This window comes from Gorilla gorilla, chromosome 17, assembly GCF_029281585.2.
Source record: "Gorilla gorilla gorilla isolate KB3781 chromosome 17, NHGRI_mGorGor1-v2.1_pri, whole genome shotgun sequence".
NCBI classification, from domain to species: domain Eukaryota; kingdom Metazoa; phylum Chordata; class Mammalia; order Primates; family Hominidae; genus Gorilla; species Gorilla gorilla.
In genome coordinates, this window is record NC_073241.2 from 43517238 (window position 1) to 43542625 (window position 25388).

General features: G+C 39.4%; 1 protein-coding gene and 1 long non-coding RNA gene across 9 annotated transcripts in view; one reads left to right on the forward strand and one right to left on the reverse strand.

The window, feature by feature from the left end:
- The window catches only part of ARHGAP28 (Rho GTPase activating protein 28), a 230260-nt gene that overhangs the window by 168891 nt on the left and 35981 nt on the right, over positions 1 to 25388 (reverse strand). For 2 of the 8 annotated variants that reach the window (XM_019014246.4, XM_055368449.2), the window contains exon 1: positions 14834 to 15175. The exons of 2 other annotated variants lie outside the window; for them this stretch is intronic. In XM_019014246.4, the coding sequence (XP_018869791.1) occupies positions 14834 to 15009 (176 nt within the window). In that variant the 5' untranslated portion in view covers positions 15010 to 15175. Of the gene's footprint in view, positions 1 to 14833; positions 15178 to 25388 lie in introns of those variants that run through there. 4 more of the 8 variants (XM_055368444.2, XM_019014248.4, XM_019014245.4 and 1 more) reach the window with 4 other exon arrangements.
- Positions 14942 to 15862, forward strand: LOC129528337 (uncharacterized). Its single transcript, XR_008673596.2, has 2 exons — positions 14942 to 15057; positions 15621 to 15862. It is a non-coding gene; the product is annotated as an uncharacterized lncRNA (long non-coding RNA).

Sequence of the window (25388 nt, forward strand, 5' to 3'; positions counted from 1 at the left end):
CACAATCATCTGAAAAACAAAAATCAGTTCAGCTTATTGCACAGGCTACATTTTTCAAAGAAAATCTTAAACACAAGCATCTTACTAATATATTATCTGGACTTAGATAGCTTAGTTGAAATAAACCAAGCTCCACTTTGAGTAATTGAATGAACTAAAATTAGGTAACAATTTCATGCTACTGTACAGACAGCAAAAGTACCTGAGAGATCAATTAAATAAGTACAGTTCAATGAGAGGGGAGAAAGGTGTTATCATAAAATTAGCACAGGTCTAAAACTGTGTTTTAGTTAAAAATCTAGGATTATCTCATTACCCTCACTTCCAACTTAATAATAGGGAAAAATAGAATTTAAGCGTGAGAAAAGACCCTTGAGGTCAACTAATGGAGCCCCTCATAATCCAAATGAAGAAACTGGGTATGTCACTGAGTACAGTCTGACCCTAATCATTTTACTCAAAGTGCACATTAAATGGTCTCTACTCTCCCTCCCTCATCTCATATTTCAGGGTATCAGCAATACCAGCATCTGTGGTTACATGCTGCAACGCCTCTTCCTTACGCTGGTTCTTTGGCCAAAAACACTCTTCCAACTCTTAAAATCCCCCCTACTAACTCATGCTCACTCTTTAGATTTAATTGAGCTATCGACTCCTCCAAGAAGTTTTCGTTAACCCTTCTCTCACCAACCCGAGCCCTAAATGTTAGTTACATCTTCTCTGCTTTCCCAGAGTATCTTATGCATTTTTTTTTCAATCATTCATTCATTGAACCATTCACATACTGAGTGTCAATTCTGGGCCAGTAGGCTAAAATGCTAAGGATACAGAGATAAGAGACAGTTTCTGTCCTCAAGGAGTGGAACTCTGGATGCAGCTGAAATTAATCATGAATACATTTCTCACTTAAGGACCAGCTATTAACCATTTTTGTAGCCCCAGCATCCAATATCACATATGGCATAGAGAGGTTCAATAAACATTTGTTCAATTTCACTTTTTATTTCAAGAGTCAGAGCTTAAATTCTTCTTCTTTTAATGAGTGAAATGACTCAAGTAAAATTTAATCTTTTAAAACACTGGGGGATATATTTACTTTCTATTAATTATCTATCCATGCTGCACTCAGTTTTATGTATGAAGCTATGATTATTTACAATTGTTGCCAGTTTGATTTTTTATTATTCTTATTTCTATGCATGTTATCAATGGTATATACTATCCTATGAATAAAGGTTAATTTAGTGTATTTTCTCTCTCAGGGAAGACTTTGTAAAGGAAGGGATGCTCAGATTTTGGAAGACTTCCCTGGTAGTTTCCAACAAAGGAGAAATCACATTTCCACATTTCAGCCTCCACAGTTAACCATTTGTTAAGACTCTACTAAGTGCCAGGCCGTCTGATGAGGGAGAGGGGAAGGTAGTTAAGGATCCAGTAATGAAGAAAATAGACAATATTCTTGTTCTAGAAATGCTTCCATATTATTTTGAGACTAAGAATAAAGCTTTATCCTATAAGCAAAAACGTATTATCAAAGGATTTTAAGTAAGAAAGAAATGGGTTTTTAAGTTGTGCATTTTAGAAATGCTAGATTTCTTTCTCGACTTTGATAAGAATTTTAGTTCTTTTGGGTACATTTTTTAATGCTCCCCTCGTCGGTCTCCCTCTTCTCTCTCTTCCTTCTCACTAGCTAAGCTTTTAGAAGGAATCATATCTACTTTCTGCCTGTATTTTCTTATCTCATCATCACACTTCAACCTGCAGCAAAGTGGCTTCCACCTCTACAACTCTATTAAACCCACAGTAGCAAAGACCATCACTGATATCCACACTACTTAATCTGGTGGATGATTTTCTTTACCATATTGTTCATTTAGCTACTTTTGATGTGGCTCTCTGATCATTCTGAGCCTGCTGCCTTTGCTTCTGGAATGCTCTCATCCTGTTGGTCTCCGTCACAGGCTCCCAAGCCCTGTCCTTCCCTAGCTGGCATTACTCAAGTTTCCATCCTTGTTCCACTGCTGTCTCTATAGAGACTTTACTGTCTCCTGCCAGATCTCATCCAAGCCCAGTTTTAACCATCCCCAAAATGCTGAAGTCTCCCATGAATAAATAGCTTAGAACTTTCAGCCTTGATCTCCCTCCTAGGCTTCCAACTTGTATAGCCACCTGTCTGCTGAGCATATACACTTAATTATCCCATAAGAACCTAAAGGTTGAAATTTCACATGTCAAACTCATTGTCTCCCCATCCACAATCTGCTCATCCACCACAATTCCCAAATTCAATACCTAACACTCCCAGACAGAAAACCAAGTCATGGCCGGGCACGATGGCTCACGGCTGTAATCCCTGCATGCTGGAAAGCCGAGGTGGGTGGATCACCTGAGGTCAGCAGTTCGAGGCCAGCCTGGCCAACATGATGAAACCCCATCTCTACTAAAAATACAAAAAAAGTTAGCCGGGCATGGCGGTGGGTGCCTGCAATCCCAGTTATTCAGGAGGCTGAGGCAGGAGAATTGCTTGAACCCAGGAAGTTGAGGTTGCAGTGAGCCAAGATCACACCACTGAACTCCAGCCTGGGCAACAAAAGCAAAAACTCTGTCAAAAAAAAAAAAAAGAAAAAGAAAAAAGAAAAAAAGAAAACCAAGTCATGTGTTCCTAGTTCTCAGCATGCATTTAATCACCAAATTATACCAACTTATTTGCTTGTTTTCCCCGTGGAATCCTTCGGTCCCTTCCATCCATATTCCCACAATTCCAGCTGAGGCCTTCATCAGCTTTACTTAAGCTACTTCATTACCCTTCTAAACCATTTCTCCAGCTCTTTGTGGTCTACTTTAAAACCATCTTTTATACTCTAGAGGAATAAAGCGATTGGGGGATCCTGGAAAAGAATAAAAGCAAAGAGCTACAAGATTACAGTTTTGATTTTATGGATTTTGATTCAATAGCTTTCAAACCAGATTAAAATACTAATGAGCCAAACTGGATGTGGGCAGGGTTGGGGGTAGGGGAGTAAAAGAGACAAAAGCAAGAATAACCTAGAGTAAGATTTGGCTAAATGACGAATTCCTGTTTAAGATAAACTTCAAAAGTCCGCTAAAAGGCAAAGCACTTCCTTGAACTCTAAAGAGAATTGGTGCTATTTTTTTTCTTAACTCCCACAATGAGAACTTTTTTTATCATCTGGATAAGAGGAGTATCATGTTTGTTTAGGATTGGTATAATCGAAATCAGCTTCACTTGGGCTTCTTATAAGCAATGACTCATGTTATTTTAGCTGGTGTGGGATCGTTGCCTCATGAAGGATGACACAGCTTTAGACATGCAGAGCCTGGCCTGCTTTTTCCAATTCCATGCCTCCAGCAGCTGGAAGAGGTGGGAGTCCTCTAGCCTGCAGCTTTCTGCAACTCAGCACAATTCAGATTTTATGAAAACAGTTGCCAAGTCGACCTTGTAATCACAGAGCCTTATAAATGAGGAGGGAGAGGAGTTAAGTTGTGGTATGTTAAAAATCACAGGGCCAGGCATCCTCTGTTTTTCAAAACAGAATCTGTGGAAACTTACAGTCAGCTCTTTCCCTCATTAATTGCTTACTCTGTTGAGGTCAGTAATTTTTTTTTAAGATGCTAATGAAAAGTCACAGCAAATATGTTTTCAAGACTCCAACTTACACTCACTAAGATAATGTGCAAGGGTGGTTGTAATAGTGTTTGAAAGGAAGCTAAGGAAATGCCATTCTCATAATCGACACCACCTTTTCTCTAGCTCCGTACCCAGTCAGGGAGCCAGTTCTCCCCTCTTCCATGTTTTCCTTGCTGTTGGCCTTCCTGCTTCCCCGAACCCAGTAGCCCACATTGTGGGCCTGAGTGAACGCTGTGGTAATGGGAAGCAGGTGATCAAACCAGGCTCGACAGGTTGGTAATTCCCTGTAAGGCTCTAGGCAAGACACTTTTCCATACTTTGCTTTCCAGTTGTAGCACAGACATTGTTCCTGGCTGTCCTTACTCATGACTGGTCTTCATGAAACTTTGTTCTCATTAGCAACATACTCTGAACTCCTTAGCTGGTTAAAAATAATGAGAAGACACTCCTAAAACATGGCAGTTAGCAGAAAAGTCCAGACTACCATTTATCATATAATGAAAATGATTGTCCTATCTCTATAGTTCTGGTGTCCTAAGAACTAAAGTTTATTAAAATGAATAGCTTGAAAAATTAACACAAGGGCCCAGAGCCTGAGGGCCATTATGATTCTGACCTCTGCAGAGGATGCAGGTCCAGACTAAGACGGGCCTAGGATTCGTTTTCTAAATGGAAATGTCTGAGGCTCATCTGAGGTTGGCATCATCCATGGCTCCAAGGTCACTGAGGGACAAGGGCTGTACTCAAGCTTACAGGAGACTAGGGATGGCTCAGGAGTCTGAGTTTCCACAGCCTAAATTTTTGAGCACGATTTAGAACAGAACTGATCTCTACAATGTCATAGTCTAGGACCTGACTTGGTCCCCTGGTTGCCTTCAACTCAAAACAAGGTGAAAACTTGACTGAAAATTGGGAGAGAATAGAGGAAGAATTCATTAATTCTCATGAAGTGTTGTTTCTCAATGTTCATTATGAATTCTTACGGTAGGGCCGGACACGGTGGCTCATGCCTGTAATCCCAGCACTTCGGGAGGCCGAGGCAGGTAGATCACCTGAGGTCAGGAGTTCCAGACCAGCCTGATCAACATGGAGAAACCCCGTCTCTACTAAAGATACAAAATTAGCCGAGCGTGGTGGCGCATGCCTGTAATCCCAGTTACTTGGGAGGCTGAGGCAGGAGAATTGCTTGAACCTGGGAGGTGGAAGTTGCGGTGAGCCAACATTGCACCATTGCACACAAGCCTGGACAACGAGAGTGAAACTCCGTCTCAAAAAAAAAAAAAAAAAAAAAGAATTCTTATGGTATAAATCATACTGCAAGGAATGAAGCAAAAAAAAGTTTTTAACTATAGAAATATATTTTAGTTGTTAAAAAAGCAATTAATAAAACTAAAGTGAAAAATTATAAGATCTAGTTACTAAGAACATAAACCTAAAGATTAAAGGATTAAAACCTGCCCTCCTTCTGAAAGAAAGAAAGAGAGAGAGAGAGAGAAAGCTTAGTCAATTTGAATGTCTGCTCTAGAACATTTTGTCTAGTTTTAAATACTGTTAAATATAGTCTTAAATAAGTATTTCAGACCATGTGAAGGGTAAGAATATATGTTTATATATATATTCTTTATATATATGAAATATATTTCAGACTATGTGCAGGGTAAGAATATAAATGAAAAAAATCCTATTATTGAACTTCCTTCAAGTGATAACAAGAGTTCTCAAATATATTATTATATTTAAATCAATTTCATATATCCATTCATACCCACTTCTATGCTTATTCCATTAAAACAGAAATGTTTGCAAAATGTAAGACTAAATCAACACTGAATATTTATAACCTCTACTATGCGGAAGTTGCTCTTGCTGGTTGCTAATACTATACCAGTATTGTCCCTGCTCTCAATAATCAAATTGAGGCAGAGAAACAATAAATCCATAATATATTAATAATGTTACAAGATTTAAATAACAGGTTAAAAGCACCAGTTCTAGAGGAGATCAGGTTGGAATCTTGGCTCTCCTTGCTGTGTGATCTTGGGTTACTTCTCTGTGCTTCAGTTTCTTCCTGTGTCACAAAACAGTTTTAAAGAATAACTGGGGTAATGTATGTCAAGCTTTTAGTATAGTGCTTGCCTCATTTGTAAGCTCTGATTAAAGCTAGGACTTATTTTTAAAGAATCAACATCGCAGGACCACAGGGCATGATTAGGGCATGACTGATTACCAAATGAGCATTATGGTGGTAGATGGCAGCTTGTTACGGTAGGTCAGAACCCTTCTGGCTAAAGTTGTCGAGGAAACCTTCAGAGAAATTTAGTCCTCACTTCTTTGACTGCGTTTATTTATTCTCTCTCTCTCTCTTCTGCTTTTTATCTCTTGCCACTTAAATATAGATTTACTCCCAACCACTGACATGTAACTTTGGCTACTACATAAATTTTTGTGTTGTAGTGAGGGTGAGAGGAAAAGTGGAGAGAAAAGAAATAAATCCAATACCATAGTATGGGTTATAATGTCATTTTAGGATGTTGAGAATTTTTTCTAGCCGCTGTCAGATTTCTCTACTGATCTTCAAAAACCTAAAATAATTGATGGACCTTTGTATAAAGGTAAATACATTAATAAGTGGTTTCTTTTTAAGGCAAATGCATTGATCAGTGTTTTCTAAATTGATTTTCATAAATGAATACTCAATAGGAAATTTCAAAGGGATTCTTTTCCCTGTACATTATAAATGTATATAAGTAAATTTTATGTAAGTAAATGTATAAAGTATAAGTAAATGTATATAAGTAAATTATAAGTAAAGTATAAATGTATATAAGTAAATATATAAATGTATATAAGTAAATTTGTGGCTAACCACAAAGTTTAACAAAGATACAAAGATTTATCTTTGGTACAGAAAAGATAATCAGTACCCAAACTTACAATTGCTAAAATAGCACAAATAAATCTCAAGTGTTTGACAGTTCAAGAAACACTACCTACTACTTTTGTCCTTGGATTCCAGTTTCTCCTTCCTGTCCTTTGTATTGTGTGTTTGTATGCAGTCATCATCTATTCAACTAAGGGATCAGAAAAGGAATGCATAGATTTAATTAGCTTTTCAGAATAACATGACACAGGCAGCTGGTTTTCTAAGGGATACTTAGTATATGTTCTCCCACCCTTGGAATTACATGGCACTAACTGCCTGTCACATGGACAGTTTATCTATATTATTCATTCATTGAAGAGTGACATAACACATTTGATACTCAAAGAATGTGTCATAAACCCCAGATATTTAAGAAGACGCATATATAGAAAAACAATCTACTTTCTTTACTTCCCACTTTAGAGACTAATGCAACTTGAAGTTTTTGTACACTTTAGTATTTTGTTTTGATGCACAGCCTATAGTAATCACAAAGAAATAATGTATGAAACTTCATATGATAAAGAATGATACATTATGAAAAACTCACTAACTCAATAATCAGAGCACAGCAAGAGACAAAAAGCAAACAAGCTAAAAAGGACTCTCAAAGAAACCAAAATAAACGCTATCAAATTCTTCTACAAGAGTATACACTTTAGTCCTTTAAACAGCATTGCCTTTACATAGTTGTAACAAGCTGATTATCTAATCAAAAGTAAATTACAAAGCATGTTAAAAGTAACAATATTAGAAATAAAAGTACTGCTAAAGACTTTCAGAGCTGCCTGAAGAAATAAGTAATAATTTCAATTTTTAGGAAATAAAACAATATACCAATATAGACTATTTATTAGTAAAGCAAGCAAACTTACACATCTCAATAGGTACCTTTACTTTAGTAAACACATGCAGTTATGCTGTCTTAATGATAACAGTCATTAAGAAAAGGTTAATTTCTAACACTATTTAAGGGTATGCCTGACTTTTTATTTTCATCCAAAGAGGCTTAAAAACAAAGCAAAGTGTATTGCTTAAACAGATAGAATTTATTTCCAAAATTTTCTTCTGAAAAACATTCCATTTACCTCTTCTGCTTTGCTATATAACATTTTACTTTTATTCTTGGCTAGAACTGATATCTAGAGACCATATGGTTGAGAAATAAGAACATGGCAATTACCTCAGAAACAAAATTGTTTAGTTTGAGGATGGAATGAGAAAAAATTCTGATTACATGCAAATTAGAATGTTTACTTTAGTTAAAATACATCTGCAGATGTTCAGATAACATCTCCGGAACACTGGTAAGAGGAAAATGTTTTCCATCAGGTAAAAGATAATTCTCAAAGAATAAAAGATAGTTTCAGTAATACTCTCTAGGCAAAGTGGGATTTAAGAACAACTACACTCTCTTAACACAGCATTTAATTTAGCAACTTTCTGTTTTTTTTTTTTTTTTTGAAATGGAGTTTCACTCTTGTTGCCCAGGCTGGAGTGCAATGGCGTGATCTTGGCTCACCGCAACCTCCGCCTCCTGGGTTCAAGTGATTCTCCTGCCTCAGCCTCCCAAGTAGCTGGGATTACAGGCGCCCACCACCACGCTCGACTAATTTTGTATTTTTTTTTTTAAGTAGAAATGGGGTTTTACCATGTTAGTCAGGCTGGTCTCGAACTCCCGACCTCAGGTGATCCGCTCACCTCGGCCTCCCAAAGTGCTGGGATTACAGGTGTGAGCCACTGCACCCAGCCGATTTTTTTCCTTTGAGCCTATTAATAAACATTTGCTTCCAAAAAAATCACAGAAATTTAAAAATTAGAAAATCTATCTTTAGAGCTTTCATAAAGTCAGACCAGGTAAAATTAAACCATTTTTTATACTTTGTGTCAAAACTGAAAAAAAAAAAGAGTAGATTAAATGACTGTTGATGACTATTTATATTTGGCTGACCTTTTAAAAGCTAATGAGGTAAAAACAAAATCAGCAAGACTACTAGACGTCTATTTCATAGTATGTGAAATGAGTCAAATGTAGAAGAAATGAGAGAAATAGAAAGTCACCTTTAGAAGACCACATTAGTGAATTGTACTGACAAGATCCACAGATAAATGCTAAAAGTTTAAGGAGAAAAAGGATATTTCCATAGTCTCAAAGTATCTCTCCAAAGGTAGCTATTAATTAAAAAGAGGAAAATCGTAACTTTATAGTACAGAAATCTGGCAGACACCACCTTATCCCGAAGATCAAACCTAACACCAACATTAGTAAGATGTCAACATCGCATACCCACTGTATGATGCCCTCAGAGGGACCCAATATTACTTCCACAGATTTCTCATCGAAAATGCATAAGCTTGGTCAGGCTGAAGGCTCACATCTGTAATCCCAGCAATTTGGGAGGCCAAGGTGGGCAGATCACTTGAGCCCAGAAGTTTAAGACCAGCCTGGGCAACACGGCAAAACTCCATCTCCACAAAAAATACAAAAATTAGTCAGGCATGGTGGCATGTGCCTGTAGCCTCAGCGACTCAGGAGGCTGAGATGGGAGGATTGCTTAGGTCCAGGAGGTCGAGGCTACAGTGAGCCATAATCAGACCACTACACTCCAGCCTGGGTGACAGTGCAAGACCTTGGCTCAAAAAAAAAAAAACAGCATAACCTTAATTTAATCATGAGAAAACATCAGACCAACCCAATTTGAAGGACTTCCTATAAATCACCAACCAGTTCTCAAAAAGTGTCATGAAAGACAAGGACAGACTGTCAGATTGCAGGAGACTCGGGAGATACAACAAAATTCAGTGTGGAGTCCCACATTCAATTCTACAACAGGAAAATTCCAATTTTATTGGAAAACTGGTGAAATCAGAACATAGGTCATAGTTTAGTTTACAGTATTGTACCAGTTTTACTTTGTTTAGTTTTCACAAATGGTATTCTGGTTTTGCAAGATGTTAACGTTTGGGGAATCTGGGTAAAGGTTACGCAGAAGCAGAAACTTTCTGGACTACTTTTGCAAGTTTCTTAAGCCCAAAATTACATCAAAATAGAAAGTTAAAAGTTACGACTTTTTAGTCACCATCTTCATCTACATAAGGTGATTCTACAATACTCTAAATTCCCTAAACTTTTGTGCATACGTTAGAGATTAATGATCAGGGAGAAGTGAGCAGCTTAAAAATGGATAGAGCAACTGGCCAAATATTTAGCCATATGATACCATCAAAGGAAATGTACCAGATGTTTTCCAACAGCTCTGCATATGGAGGAATCTACGCTCAGCAGGGGTCCCACTGTAAAAAGAAACCAGAGACACCAACTCTGGTTTCAACCATAACATAAAGAATGACCTACAAATACCTATTGTCTAGTAAGAATCTTATTTCCATTACTATTTTTGAATCCTCTCAAGAAAGTATACCTAGTATCCCCCAGAATATAGTGTCCCTGTGCATGTGTACATAAGCTCATACGGGCCTACATAAATGCTTAGTAAGAGTTAGCACCTGGAAATAAATGTCTTCTTAATTAATTAATTTCAGTCCAGGAAAGTACCAATAAATCTATCACTAAAAGTTGCTAAATTTAGTTTTTCCTCAATATAAACTATTTACTTTCTAATCATCCATTCCATTTTAATCAAATTATCTTATTATTAAGAATAGTTAAGAAACAATAGCCCCCTCACAGAAGTTTAAACATTGCTGTAGAATTAGAATTCCTAGGATAACCTTGGTTAGCTTCTATATTTGTTTTCGAGGAAGAGTTGGCTGTTTCCCTCCTCTATTTTTGTCTTCTCTCGGGAAGTTTATGGTATAACTAGATAAATATCAGAAATAATCATGGCCATTTTCTACTATACCTTCACTAAAAAAATATTGTACTTCATTATTTGTATATACTCAGGAAACCCTTGAAAAACAAAATCTAGCTTTATCCTCAGCTACGTTTCATTTTATCAGTGAAATTATTTTGTATGTTTGTCAATAGTCTCACTCTGGATTCTGAATAGAAGCTTAGCCTTTCTAAAAATCATGATTCTAATTTCAACCATTTAACAGAACTGATAATTTATAGTTATTTTATTTTCTTTCTTCCTTTACAACAGGATGTGGATATACAATTTTGTGAAATAAAGAATTAGTTCTCTTCCTCCCAACAAATACTTATGACTTGTGAGTCTCTTTGCTGCATGAATAAATTTTGCAGTGGTTTGAATCCCCCATGATCTAGAAATGCACTGTAGACACCAACTAGGACTCCCTGCCACTGTTAAGCTTATAAAGGTGCTAAACACAGAAGGTAATTGGTGTTCCTCATTAGGAATAAGTCTAAACTGTCCAGAAGCGCAAGCTAAGAATGTTTTTTGTTGTTGTTGTAATATCAAATCAGTTGACCAAAATGGAAAATAAGTGAGAATGAAATATGTTTGCTAAAACTTCCTCTGAGAGAATTATGCTCTTGCTTTAAACTACCTAAAAGTTTGTGTGCCTATTAGGGACAGAAAGATGTTGTATCTTGATGGTTTTCTTGCCTTTTAGCCCCAAAGAAACAAATTAAAATTCATGTTACAAGTATGCCACGCTACTGAAAAGTAATAGCCAAAATAGACTTTGTGGAGTCCTTGAAATTAATTCCTAAGAAAACTTTAAAAGATAAAAGTAGTATGAGAAAATAGAATTAATTATGAGAATTAACAAGCAAGTCTATCCATCCTCACACTCTATTAGAATCAAGGAATATGGTGATAGAAATTATATATAAAAAAAGAAATAACTCTTAAAGAAACGGGGGGTGTGGGAAGGAATCCCAAAAGCTCAAAAGGAAATATGTATAACAGTATTTTAAATGCCACAGCAGACTGCCCCATGCAAATTTAAACAGCAAAAACAGAACAGGACAAGATGGACAAAGGATAATCTATATATTAAAAATAAATATATTAATTTATATATTCTGAATATTGATTTTAAAAAAAGAACTTAAATCTGAGGATTCCTTACTGTCAATATATCGCAACCTAGAATCTTTTAGGTACACACAACTCCCTCTAAAGGCCAGTGCATTTATGTGACTTCAGGTGGTTTCATTTATTATGCTCCATACATAGTTTCAACTATTTTATAAAATGAGGTAAGAATGAGTGATCCCTCTGATTCTTCGGAATTGCAAGATTGGAGCTATAAAACTCAGATATTTGAGTTTTAAATGGCCCCCTTTTTTTTTCTTGACAAACAAGGCTTTCTTGACCTTATTTTGTCCACTTCTGATAGTGATGCAAGTACCAAAAATGTTTGACTCTCCTCTTTACAGCAACAACACCTGATTAAAAGTGATAACAGTAGGGATACAGCTAATATATCTGGTGCTTCCTTTGCGTTAGTCAATATCCTAAGCAGCGGAAGTAAATTGCCCAAGGCCGCACTGTAGTAATTGGTGTAGAGTCAGGGTCTGCCAATCTGATCTCAAGCCTGAGGAACTGACAAGTACATTTCACTGGCTACTTACTTTATGAAAACAAAATAAAATAAGTAAAATAAAATAAAATGAGCAGCCCTAAAAGAAACTGCCTCAGTGTTGAAGGGAAACAGGGAGAGTGTGGCAAACAAGCACAGCAGCCCCCATGATGGAGCAGCTCAGCTTCAGCTAGGGACGGCAGGCAGCAGGGCAGGCCTGAGCTGCTGGGTCCTTCAATTTTTTTTTTAAATGGTTAGCTAAAAATCCAGATTTACATCTGAAGCCTCTTGATGTAGAAATATTCTCACTTATTTCCTCTTTTTTTCTCAAAGTCTTGCTGGTTTGAAAGGTAAAGGGCCACATTCTTGGGGCAGGGACTATGTCCCGTTTAACCTTGTAACCCAAATGCCTAACACATTGCTGGCCATGGAGGTGCAAACAGGTTGAGGTTGGCAGTTAAAAATCCCACCATTTTATCTTGGCTATTTTGTAATCTTGGCAGGAATTCATTAATTTATTCAACAAATATTTATTGGGCTACTACAATGTACCAGATACTGCTCTAGGGATATAATAGTGGAAAAAATGACCAAATAGAAAGATACTATATTCTATTTTACTGGGAAAAGGCTAGAAAAAAAAACCCTTAAAAACATATAAACTCAGGTGTAGTGGGGGGTCTGGAAAATAAAAAAGAATGGTTTGCTTTGAATTGAACCTATGCCACCAAGAGCTAAAAAACAACGCAGATACAAAAGTCTACGCTTTCTAGTGCCATTCTGGTCATTGCTCCACAAATAGGTTACAAATGTGTAAGCAATTTAAAGGAAAGGGTATTCTTGAAAGAGAGAGTGCTTTCTTCAGAAGTAGAACAATATGATCTTGCTTCTTGGCTTGAAAGGAAGTATTGATCATTAGTTAGTGAGTCAAAGGTTAATAACTTGGGCCTGATTATTTCTGTTATCAGACTTATGATTAATGGTGTCCTCTGGCTCTTTGTAAATACAGGAACCTCTTTTTGATTGCTTTTTTACTGGGAACCAAGGAATTAAGCTATTCTCTTGTGATTGGGTTGCAGGGGGCCAGGGGGTCCTGCAGCAGAGGAACAATGGTACCAAGGCTCCCATAGACAGAGTGCAGGGCAGTCACCAAAAATGCAAACATGGAACAACGTGAATCTAATTGGCAACCTTAAGGTGAAATACTAGCTCTGACATGTAACGCTTGCTCTCATGTATTATCATTCCACAAGACCACATGCTGAGTTAATAGAACTTCTGCTTCTAGTTTGCTTTGGAAACGGATGTAGTTTCAAATCGCCCAAATGGCACAATCTGGCTGGCGTTCTGAGACAGCTGCTGGGAATTATAGACAGGACAGCTACACTAGAACCGTTTAAGAAATGGACGAACTTGGCGCATGCTTTTCATGAAAACACACACACACACACACACACACACACACACACATATATATATATTTAGTTAGTCATAATCTGAGTACTTACAGCCAATAATTATGTTTAGAAAAGAAAATACCCTAAAGACAAATGCCAGTTTATATCTTCAAGCAGCCTTTAAAAGTATATGCACAACTCCTAAAGCTGGAAAAAAAAGTTATTTTCCCACTGTCTTTATATAAAAATGAGATTTCACTCGACCTGCTGTTTTTGAAAGAAACAACATTTTCTTTGTTAGCCAAGCCCAACATAGATCTCTTGCCAATGTACTTTGTTCTTCTCATGGATACTAGCCAAAAAGATATTCCTTGAAATAAAGTCACAATCTGTTAATTAGGAAATCAATTAAAATCACAATCAATTAAATTAGGAAACAGAAGTAATTATCGCACAACTAAAGTTAAAAGTATGAGATAAAAGAAATGATTACAAATAAACATGATGAAAACACACCACTCAAACTGCCCCCTTGTAAAGAAAAGCACTCGTCAATGGATCAGATAGTCACATTTACACAAATAAAACTTCCTCCAAATATGTATCAAATATCTAACCATCTCACTCATCATAATACTTTTGGCTACCCACTTAAACGTTTTTGTTTTAGTTAATGAAAGTCTCATTGGCCTTGATCTTGCATCAAATGGATGATCACTGATAGAGTAATTTAACATAGATCCTTGATTAAATCTGAAATGTACAGGATGAGATGCTTATAGACTTCTTTTGACCAAAAGGAAATATAATTGCATTGACAGCATAGAGTTGACATTAGCAGTAATCAAATAACGACACCAATGCCTTTATACAATTGAAAGGTTTTAACATGTAGAAATAAAATTGTCTTTAAAAGTCTATTGAGGTGTACTTTTTAGAGAATTTCTCAACCTAAACTTTAAACCAGGCATGCAGTTACTGAACAAGCTCTCAAAAGGAGTATTCAGAGGATTTAGGGTTATTCATTTACTGTTTTCTTTTCATGTGCTGCTTGTGTTTCATTTGGAATATTTTTTAATTTCCCGATGTTTTATAGGCAACTTTGAACGAAATGAGGTATATATATATATATACATGACTTATCCTCAAATCGTATCAAGAATGCAATCCTGCTGCTAATCTCTGCTAGCCAACGACTTCAGCCCAGGCTGGTGGAGCCTTCGAGCGTTTCCCACCTCCAGTCAAAGACAATGCAAAGAACCCCAGGCTCACTCATCTAGTCCACCAAAACTTGAAACAACATCCAGTGACGGCGGTCGTGCGCCCAGGCAGAAGGCGCAGCTGCATGGCGAACCCCCCCCAAGCCCAGCGCGACTGCGCCGCCCTGGTGGGAGCGGCTCCGGGTACCTGCTGAGCGGGTGGCTGGCTGCGGCGCGGGGCGCGCAGCGCGACTCGGCGTTGGGGGGCTGGGCGCGGGCGTACGAGTGGTAGGCGGTCAGCACCACGCCGCCCGAGTCCTCCACCTCCATCGTCAGCCGCGCATGTCTCGGCGCCGGCCCCAGAACAAAGACTGGGACCAGCATGGACCGGCGCGCCGGGAGGCTGTCAGCAGCTGGGCGGCGCGGCCCGAGGTGCGACCAGCCGCTCTCTCCCGCGGCTGTCAGGGGCCCCCGGGCAGGCCCGCCCCGCCCCGGGCGCGCGAATTCGCAGACGCTGGGAACCACGCCCACGGGCTGGAGTGGGGGCGGGCATTGTACGTGCGTGTGTGTGTGTGTGTTTGTGTGTGCGTGCGCGCGCGTGCCTGTGTGTGAGTGCCTGTTTGTGTGCCTGTGTATGTGCGTGCGTCTGTGCCTGTGTCTGTGCGTGTGTACCTGTGTGTGCCTGTTTGTGTGCTTGTGTACGTGTGCACGCCTGTGTGTGTGCGCGCCTATGTGTGCGCCTGTGTGTTTGTGCCTGTGTGTGCGCGCCCGTGTGTCCATGTGTGTGCCTGTGTGCGCGCGCCTGTGTGTGTGCCTGTGTGTGTGCGCCTGTGTGTGCGTGCGCGCGCATGTGTCGAGAGTGCGCGGGGAGGTGTGATCCCCACTTCTAGGAAACTGGAAACCGGCCGGGATCCTTTGGGGCTCCTGCTAGCGGCTCTAGTAAAGTTTGTTTTTCTTTGTTTCTTTTTTTTTCCTTTTCTCACTCCCCCTCCCAGCCCTCTTCCAACTGGAGGCTTATCCTGTGGCTGGGAACATTTCCTGCCTGGCTGCGAGGAGTGAGACTAAGAAACCATACCTCAGGCTGAGGAGAGAGGCCGGGTTTGATATGTGTGCTCTGGGGAAGAAAAGGAGAAAATGTGACACTCTCTCATTTAAAGCATCCACATCAAAAATTGAAGAACTGGATTACATTGCTGTTTACTTAGTCAAGTTACAATAAACTTGATTTCCTTTTGGGTCAGGTAATCCCCTCTTACAGCAAGGGAACGCTTCCCTGCCACACCCTCAGTGCGCCACTACCAGACTCTTACCTCACTCTCACATCCCTTTCCTCCTCCCAATCATGATCACATTAACAGATACCGTTTGCAGCTTGTCTGAAAATTAGACTTTATTATTATAAGCCAAATGGATGTTATTTCCAGAAGTTACTGTTGGTGGGGGACAATGTAGGGACTGGTTCGAGGTAGATAAAAAGGGGCATCATTAGAAATCTTGAGTCTGAAGTATGTCCTTATCCACATAGGACTAATAGCACAAATGGAAAAACAACATTCTTACAGCTGATTAAAAAGTAACCAGAAGTATGCCTAGGAAGAGGCCCACATGAATGTTTTACTCACACGGACAATGTGTTTTATCTGCTGTCTCTTCCGTGCATCCCTAGGAGCTAGATGAAGTGGAAAGACAAGTTAATCTATCCCTTACTGGAGGGCAACTTGATCATGCTACTTAACATCTTGGAATCTCTGTTGCTGCATCTGTGAAATGGGGAAAATATCATTCATCTCGTGGGATTAAAGCAACAAGTACATATTAGGTTTTCAAGCAATGGGGGTACTCTTTACTCTCTACATTCAACAAGAAGGGACACATTTATTTTCATTGCACTTTCAGAGGTTGGGAAAACAAGTTTTTCATCCAAAATGCTTTTTAAAAATGTTTTATTAATTAAAGGGGTGAGATAATAATGACTAAATTTGCTAACATACTTATGTGTTAGATGGTGTACATTAGCTGTTTAAACAATTCCATGAGGTAGGTAGTATTATTATCCCAATTTTATGGACAAAGAAACTTACTAAGCATGAGTGTATGGAAAAGACACATACAAAGAATGCTTTATTCTCCAAAATTTTCAGATAAAAAGAGGCATCTGTTTATTTACTGTGCCTTATGCCAATGCATAAAACTAAGACAATACCTTCTTAAAATGTGAAGTTAAAAAAACCACTGTAGGTATTGATATATATATCCACAATCCTTCATCTAAAACCTTGGGAACAGATACATTTCAGAAATTATATCCACTTTTTATTTTTAAATGATAATTTGATACATGCACCATTTAATATAAAAACCCTCAGCCCAGTAAATTTGGGACAGTACTGTACATTTAAGTGTATTATTTCTGCAACAAAAAAAATGAATATTGACTTTGAGTAGGATAAAGTCTATAGATAGCCTCACATTTGTTCAGGTTAGGTTTATCACCCAATAAGTTTTGGCACCAAACCTCATAAAAGCTTGTAATTTTTATCTTACAGAATTTTAGAATTGCCATAAGGAATTATAGTAGTGGAACTTTTTCTGGGCATGGAACATTCTTCTTTTATTTTTCTAAACTACAAACTCACAATATGAAATACCTGCAGGGTCTTTTCTTGTAACCAGTTTGACCATAACACGGCCTCTAGATGCCCCGCATTGCAGTAACGCCCCATCCTGCCAGCTACGGAGCCCTCCTCCTCTTGTGAATTCACATTGTAGACACCCTGGTTTCACTTTGGACTCCTCCCTCCAATCGATGATCAAATCTGTCATTTCTTCCTCAAAATGTCTGCCAACCATTCTTTGAATTCCTACTGCTAACGTCTTTGCCTCCTCGTCACCATCTCCTGACTAGGTGGCTGCAATCCTTCCTTCACAAAGATTACTTTCCATCAGCTTCCTCTTAAGCCCCACCCCCTTTCAAAATGCTGTTTGGGTGATTTTCCTAAAATGCAGAACATCCTCTTCTCAAAAGCCCTCGACTGTAACTCACTTGCTACAAATTGAAGTCCAAACTCCTTAGTATGGCCTCTCCTTAATCTATTTTGATCACCTAGTACTTCATCACCCCAAAGGCCCTGTGGCCCACTTACACCAGCCTGTCCTGTGATCTTACTTTGTCTTTGCCCCTACCTATTATTTCTTGTCTGTAAATCCTGAAAAACTCTCTATATACTACTATAAAGCCTCTCAGGTGTTCCTAATTCAAAGCAACCTTCCTTCTGCCCTTCTGTGGAAATTGCTCTTACTTTCATTGTAATAAATAATTTCATTCGACCATGTAATTAAAGCACAGTCAGCCAAACACTGTGCTGTGTGCATTCTCCACGGCTGCGCCCACATCAGATGTTGCTAACAGATCTTAGCATTTTTTTCCACTGAGCCCAGATACGGCCATGAAAGCTACCTCAAAATAGAACCCCAAACCAGCAAGATAGCTTTGAGATGAAAACTACTTGCTAACTCAAGACTGTATTACTATTTTCCAACAAATTAGTGTCTTTTACTAAATTGTAAGCTACTGGAAGGGCTAGGGTCATTTTTGTCTTTATAGCCCAGAGCCTGTAGAGTTTTGCAGAGCAGGCATTCAATAAGGAATATTTGTTGAAAGAATGAACATATGAATCAATGAGTGAATCAATGAACGAGATAATACTCTTTAGTGCAGTAGTTTCAACCTTGCAGAGTAGGCAAGTGTAAGGGTCAAAGGGAAACTTCTTTACCCTCGGAAGTTTCACCGATAAATTAACTCACAGAAGTCAGATTAATTGGAGAAAAGGCATAAAAATGTATTTAATGTGTAAACACAGGATCCTTCAGAATGAAGACCCAAAAGTATATGGGAAATTGTCGATTCTTATGCTTAGTTTCAACACAGTATGGAGAGCCATGCAGAAATATGATCGGACAAAAAGAATATTATCTAATGCTAAGAGACTAAGTGGAGAAACCCAGCAAAGCCTGTCTGTCTTGATCCTTCTTGGCCTCTCTGAGCATGCATTTCTTCCTTCAGGGTATGAGGCAGGACTCTCTCTAGAATGGGGGTCTTATAAACTGCAGTCAAACAAGTAGGTCAGATAACTTCTTTATGGCCAATTTTTACACAGAGCAATGGAGGAAAAAGTGGGGTAATGTTTTCAGGTTTTATGGCCGTCTTTGGGGAAAGAAAGGTTCTGGTTTCTATGACCCACCTTGAAAAAGAGAGATTCTAGTTTCTATGGCTAGAAGATGAGACTGGGAGAGTAGGAGCAAAAAGGTCAGAAAAAAAAAACAAAAAAACAAAAAACAAAACTTTTGCCTCTGAGACTACCCCAAGACCCTCATTTTGTTTTCCGAGGCCCAATACCAAATTGTTTTCTGAGCCCCAATACCAAAGCATTATTATAAATGACTCATAAGTCTCTACGGCACTAAAACTGCAAACCAAAAAAAAGTTGACGTGTGGCTGGGCGCAGTGGCTCACGCCTGTAATCCCAGCATTTTGGGAGGCCAAGGTGGGCAGATCACGAGGTCAAGAGATCGAGACCATCCTGGCCAACATGGTGAAACCCCGTCTGTACTAAAAATACAAAAATTAGCTGGGCCTGGTGATGCGCACCTGTAGTCCCAGCTACTTGGGAGGCTGGGGCAGGAGAATCGCTTGAACCCGGGAGGCAGAGGCTGCAGTGAGCTGAGATGGTGTCACTGCACTCCAGCCTGGCAACAGGGCAAGACTCTGTTAAAAAAAAAAAAAAAAGCTGACATGTATGTAATAATATTTTTCAAATATATCTATATGCTGTTGACTTAATAAAATACAACTCTTTTAAGCATTCTCGAGTTTTTGGCTTTTAGAAAGATGGCAGAATGCATATATTGGACGTTATAGAATATGCTATGCAGGCTATTTCCATTGGGCCTCCAGATCCACTTGCCAACCTCACTACCCTGCTTGATACCCTGGGTGGCTCACCTTGTGGTCTGCATCTATGAACTCCCTTGCCTCTGGCTTCAGGGAGGGTTCACTAAAGAGAGGCACCAGCAGAAGATCTAGAGGGAGGGGGAAGTAAGGTTAGCTACTGACTTCCCAGGCTTCTTTGCTATTTTGCTGCACGTTAGATCCTTCTACCTACCACTCCTGACTGCAACCCTCTGCTATGCTGCTTTCTCCAAATTCAGGTAACTCCTACCTCTACCTGGCCCTCCTGATCCTGGGGTGGTGACAGCTCCTGGTGCATGTAGTACTCACTCCTTCTGCTGTTCTGCAGCATCCCTTATTAAGGATTCCTTCGCTCCAGCCATGCCTTTATAAATAGTCCCTTTAATAAACTCTCTTTATTCACCTGGGCTGAGTGCCCCATCTCTTTCTGCCAAGACCCTGACTGATATGTATCCCGCTGCCCCAGGATGTGGGGCAGTGTCCCTCACACTATGAGGGTCAAATACAAATTATAAATAGCCTCATGTCAGTTCAGATGTTTTGTCACTGAAAAAGTTCAGGCCTGAACAGGTCTTGCAGTCAAATGAGTTATGAAAAAGGATTCAAATTTGAGAGTTTCTGAATTTCAAAATTCAGGCTTGATAGAGTCTGTTAACATTTTTGGCATTCCAAACAATGCTGGAATCCAGTGTGCTAGGGGATGACAGCACAGGGCTGTGACAGCTGGCCAGGCAGTGGAGTAAATGGTGGCCCTGGAGAAGCTAAGCTTGAAACTTGCCCAACACTGGAGAGTGGACATGTAGACAGCATTTTCAGTTTATCTGGAGTAAGGGCAAAGATAGAGGGAAACTTACAGTTTCCTGTGCTGTCCTACTCTGGATGTCATACAGTGCCCAGCACTGAACTGGGAATTGAGAGACTTGGATGTCAGTACCCACTCTGCCACCAACATGACACCCCAAGAAAGTCACTGAACTGTAGACCTGTTTTTTTCACATGCAAAAGGAATAAAACAGCCTACATGTATTGAACATTTACCATGTCCCTGGTTCTGTTTAAGACATCAGAACATCAACTCATGAGAGGCTCGCAGCAGCCTTTGAGGTGAGATAAGTATCACTGCTGGCAGCTCCATGTTATAGTTGAAGAAACTGGCTGTAGTAACTTCCCAAGGCTACCCACGTCCTACGCAGGCTGGGACGTGGCAAAGCGAGGATTCAAACCCAGGAAATCTGGCTCCTGAATTTAGGTCCTTAATTATTATATTTCTCTTTTATGAAAGGTTTGATGAGATTCAAAATATATTCCTCTTGTAAAATGTAAAGAAACAGGTAGGATTTGATTTATGTTTCTTTATGGTAGCTTTACATAAACCTATTTAGTATACTAGAGGGTAAATAATCACTAGCATGTAATGATGATGATGAAAATAATAAGGAAGGGAGTCACATGTATTCTTAAAGTACAATACTAAGGTAGTTCAAAATTACTAAGGCAGAATTATTGTTTCTTAATATATGTGTGTGTGTATAATTATTGTCATCAACTACTCTTACAATGTGTTGAAGGATAATTCAGTTTTTCATTCTGCCTTGTAAATTTGTCAGTGGATACGTATAAATAAGGCATTAGAGAATAGTGAAATATGTAATCACAAGTGCACAAAGACTGCACTTTCTAAATAAACGGGAAGCAGAGTGGTAGACAAAAGAGAGTAAGACAGAGTTGAGTTTGAGCTTGATTATGATTTACTATTTACTGGCTGTGTCACCTTAATTTCTCTCTTTTTCCATTTCCTAATTTGAAAAACAGAGACCAGTAATATCTCCTCAAAGAGTTGATGGGAAGTTAAGATGAGATCACATCTTTAAGACACCTATCCCAGTACTAAGCATATGCTAGATGTTCAGTAGATGTTGGTTCCCTTCTCTGTCTTTCACTCTCCCTTGTCAGCTGTCCTCTGTCTCAGCCCTTCCAGAAGTACGATTTGAGTTCAACCCTCAAGAGTAAAGAATCTGGACCCAGGGATTCCAAAGGTTTTTCACAACCTTTGCTGAGAGATAAGTCACACTCAATTTATGTGATGAAACCTACCTGGGGAGGCCTCACAAACACTGGCCCCCAAGTGCCACCAGCTGCATGGACTACGAAATATGGAGATATTCCATTTAAACCCATCAGGAAAGGCAAGAAAACAAAACATTTATGCAAAACTTTAACATGGACAAAGGAAAAGTGCTTCTTGTGGCCTTGGCTGCTTATCTGGCAAAATTGCTGCTAGGATAATCATTTCATACCAGAACAGGAAAACAGCTGCAGCCTCATGAGTCCTTGCAGATGCTGACTGACATTCTCTTCGCAAGAAGGGTTGAGGGAACATAGTCACTGGCCCTATCTTGCAGGAAATGAAGGCACAGTTCTTACCTACCAAAGAGAACATGCGAATTCTGCTTTCAGAACTCCACCTGGCGGGGTGGAGTGGCTCACGTTTATAATCCCAGCACTTTGCGAGGCAAGAGGCAGGAGGATCGCTTGAGCCCAAGAGTTTAAGACCAGCCTGGGCAACATATGGAGACCCCATCTCTACAAAAAATTTAAAAATTAGCTGGTGTGGTGGTGTGTACCCTTAGTCCCAGCCACACAGGAGGCTGAAGTGGGGAGATTGCTTGAGCCTGGGAGGTTGAGGCTGCAATGAGCCATGATCGCACCACTGCTCTCTAACCAGGGAGATAGAGCAAGACCCTGTCTCAAAGAAGAGACCAACAAACAAAACAAACAAAAAACCCTCCATCTTACATACATTATCAGTGCCCTCAAGTCCTCTGGAAAGACTGGTTTAAATTAGAGGGAATGAATACAAAGTTGCATTTATTTTATATAAAGAGAAAATAATGAGACAAATATTTTAAAAGGTAGTGTGTAAATCTTTCATCATCAAGTCAGTTGGTAAATCTTGATCTGCTACTCTGAAATATTTTTCAAAATGTATTGGCACTACTTGAGTTAAATTTATTGTCTGGGTGCTCTCATGATGACACAGAATTTCTAGACTACTCTGATTTTCCTACTGCTTTCTTAGCATCTATTTTTAAAGAGAAATCAGGGCTTATTTTTCTTCATTAACTGTTTTGGGATCTTTGATCAATTTGGTAATTGGGTTAAGTAGATTATGTCACCACGAGAGCCAGCCAGCCAGGTCAAGACTTGTGTTATTTATGTGGTAGACATAACTGAGTTACTTAAGTGACTTCTACAGATAAATTGAATCATTATTGATTGGAAATGAATCACTACTAATAGACCCAGGCAGGGTAGAGGAAAGGAACAGACCAGCCATAGCATAAAGTTTTAGTCAAAAAGTACTTACAATATGGAATATTTCCTGCAATACCATGTTTTTACAATTACATAAAGGCTTTATTCATTCATTCATTCATTCACTCTTCCATGTATCCATCCATCCATCCATCCACCCACACATCTACCCCAAGAATTTACAATTATCACTCATACCTACAATGCTAAGCACCAAGAATATGAAGATGAATAGGAATATGAAAGCACAGACTAACTGGGTCTCTGCAAGCGGGGAAGAGGTTGGTGTAGGAGGTCATCAAATAACACACTTCCCCAGGAGGTTATGTTAGAGATGCTCTTAAAAGATGAATGACACTTGGCTAGCTCACAAGTAGGTGTGTGTGGCTGAGGCTATGTAAGGAAGGGCATTCCAGAGGCAGGTAACAGATGGAAACAAGGCACAGAGAAAAAAAGACAGTGAAGCATGTACAGGGAAACCTTTTTAGTTTAGCTTTGCTGGAGAGTAAAGTGTAAGGGAGAAAACCCTGGAGACAAAACTGGAGACAGGCAGAGGCCAGGCCCTGGTGCATCTGAATGCCTTGTGAGGAGTTTAAACTTTATCCAAGAGTTCAGATGGGGAATCCACTGATGGTGTCAAACAAGGTAGCACCAGAATCAGCTTATGCTTTTAGGCATCCTCCTGGGCTCTGCACCACCTGGTCTTCACTCAGCTCTTCTGACCTACATCTCCTAGGCTTCCCAACCTTTTTGGGAGAAGAGTGTACACTAGAGTCTGAGGCGGAAGAAAACCAACTATAAATGGCCACATGCTAAGTCCCAAATTGAATCCTAAGACAAAGTCCAAGATGAGATAAATGGAATTTAAATAGCTATTGAAAAGACATTTAGCTTAAAGAATTACACAGGTGTCTTGGAGGGGAAGCTGGGGAAAGGACCCTGACAATCCCCTCTCTGTCACTAGCTCATTATTACAGATCAGCTGCCTGCTTTGTTCTGGTTCACCTGGGGAGGGACAGACCACCTGACCTGGCAAGTGATGGGGTGAGCACAGTAGGAGACACTGAAGGAAGTAGAAGACAGTGAGAGGCTTTGGGACATGCAGTATGCAGGTCTACCAACAAAGAGGGAAGGTTTATTATGATCATTCTTGGATTGGAAACCAAAGAAACATTTCTGATTAACCAAAACAAAGAACAATGTTTTACAAAGATCTGAGAAACAGCACAGGATTGAAGATCAAAACTGAAAGACAACTCTTGGAGCACGAATGAGAACACAATCTTGCCAGGGTGCTTCTTACAAAATTAACAAATTTTAACTTTTTCTTCTATCCTTGCTTCCCTCTTCTCAGGAAACAGGGTACCAGAATTGCATCAGATTGGCTGTGGTTAAGCCTCCACTTGGCAGTCACTGAGAAGTAAGAGATGTGGTCTTCAGGGACTGCCTTCCCTGCTGTTAATGATAAGACAGGCCCCAAGATCACATACCATGAGGGAGAAAGTCCCTAAGTTGACACCTTGGAGATTTCAGGTAGCAGGAATAGAAGCCAACACATTAACAGTATTTACTAGAGCAGGATTTGGTGAAGCCTCAGGGAGGCAGGGCTTGCCTGGAAGCACTGAAAAAAGGCATAATCAGGACATAGATGGTAAAGATTTCCAAGATCTGGAAAGGGAAGAGGTGCTTGCAGAGGGTGAGATGAAGTGATGAACAGGGAAAGAATGCACCTGCCCATTTTGCAGTTGTGCCTCCACATGGCCCTGAATAAGGAGAGGGTAACTGCCTGACAAAGTTGATAAATCAAACAAACCTGGGATTTTTGTGATGAAAATAGGAAGCTTCAAATCCACATCGGCTAACTCAGGCCTCAAATGTGGCTGACTGCATCATTCAATAAGGCATACATGACCTGAACTGAGTCACCTGGATCTGAAGATGTTGAAAGTATAATTTGAAAGTAAGCTTATACAAGGGGTGGTTAAAATGGTGAAAGGCAGGGTTTGGAGCAAGACAGATATAGGAGTTGTGCCATGTTTGACTGTGAGCAGTTACTTAATCTCTCTGGGACCTGATTTTTCTCATCTGTAAAATGAGATGGTAATACCTATCACACAAAGTTGTTGGCCACGATTTGAAAAGGATAAGTTGTAAAACTGCTGTGTACATAATACTAAACAAACATAAGTTCTTTTTATTATGCTATGCATACATGAAATTGTTATTTTACCTTCTACTTTGTTAGCAATACCTATTGGAGGAGATTCCAGGGGAATTCAAGAAATTCTAGTCACCATTAGTCAGCCAGTAAATATTTTTTAGTACACTCCAAAGACTATAAATATTTCTACAGAAAAGGTCAGGACTGTGTTAACATAAGCCATATTTTGAAACTGGGCAGAATTAGTTAGATAATCAGAAAATGGATGTTTGTCAGTTGAAACATTATTCAGGGATGTACCTAGTTATTACTGATTAT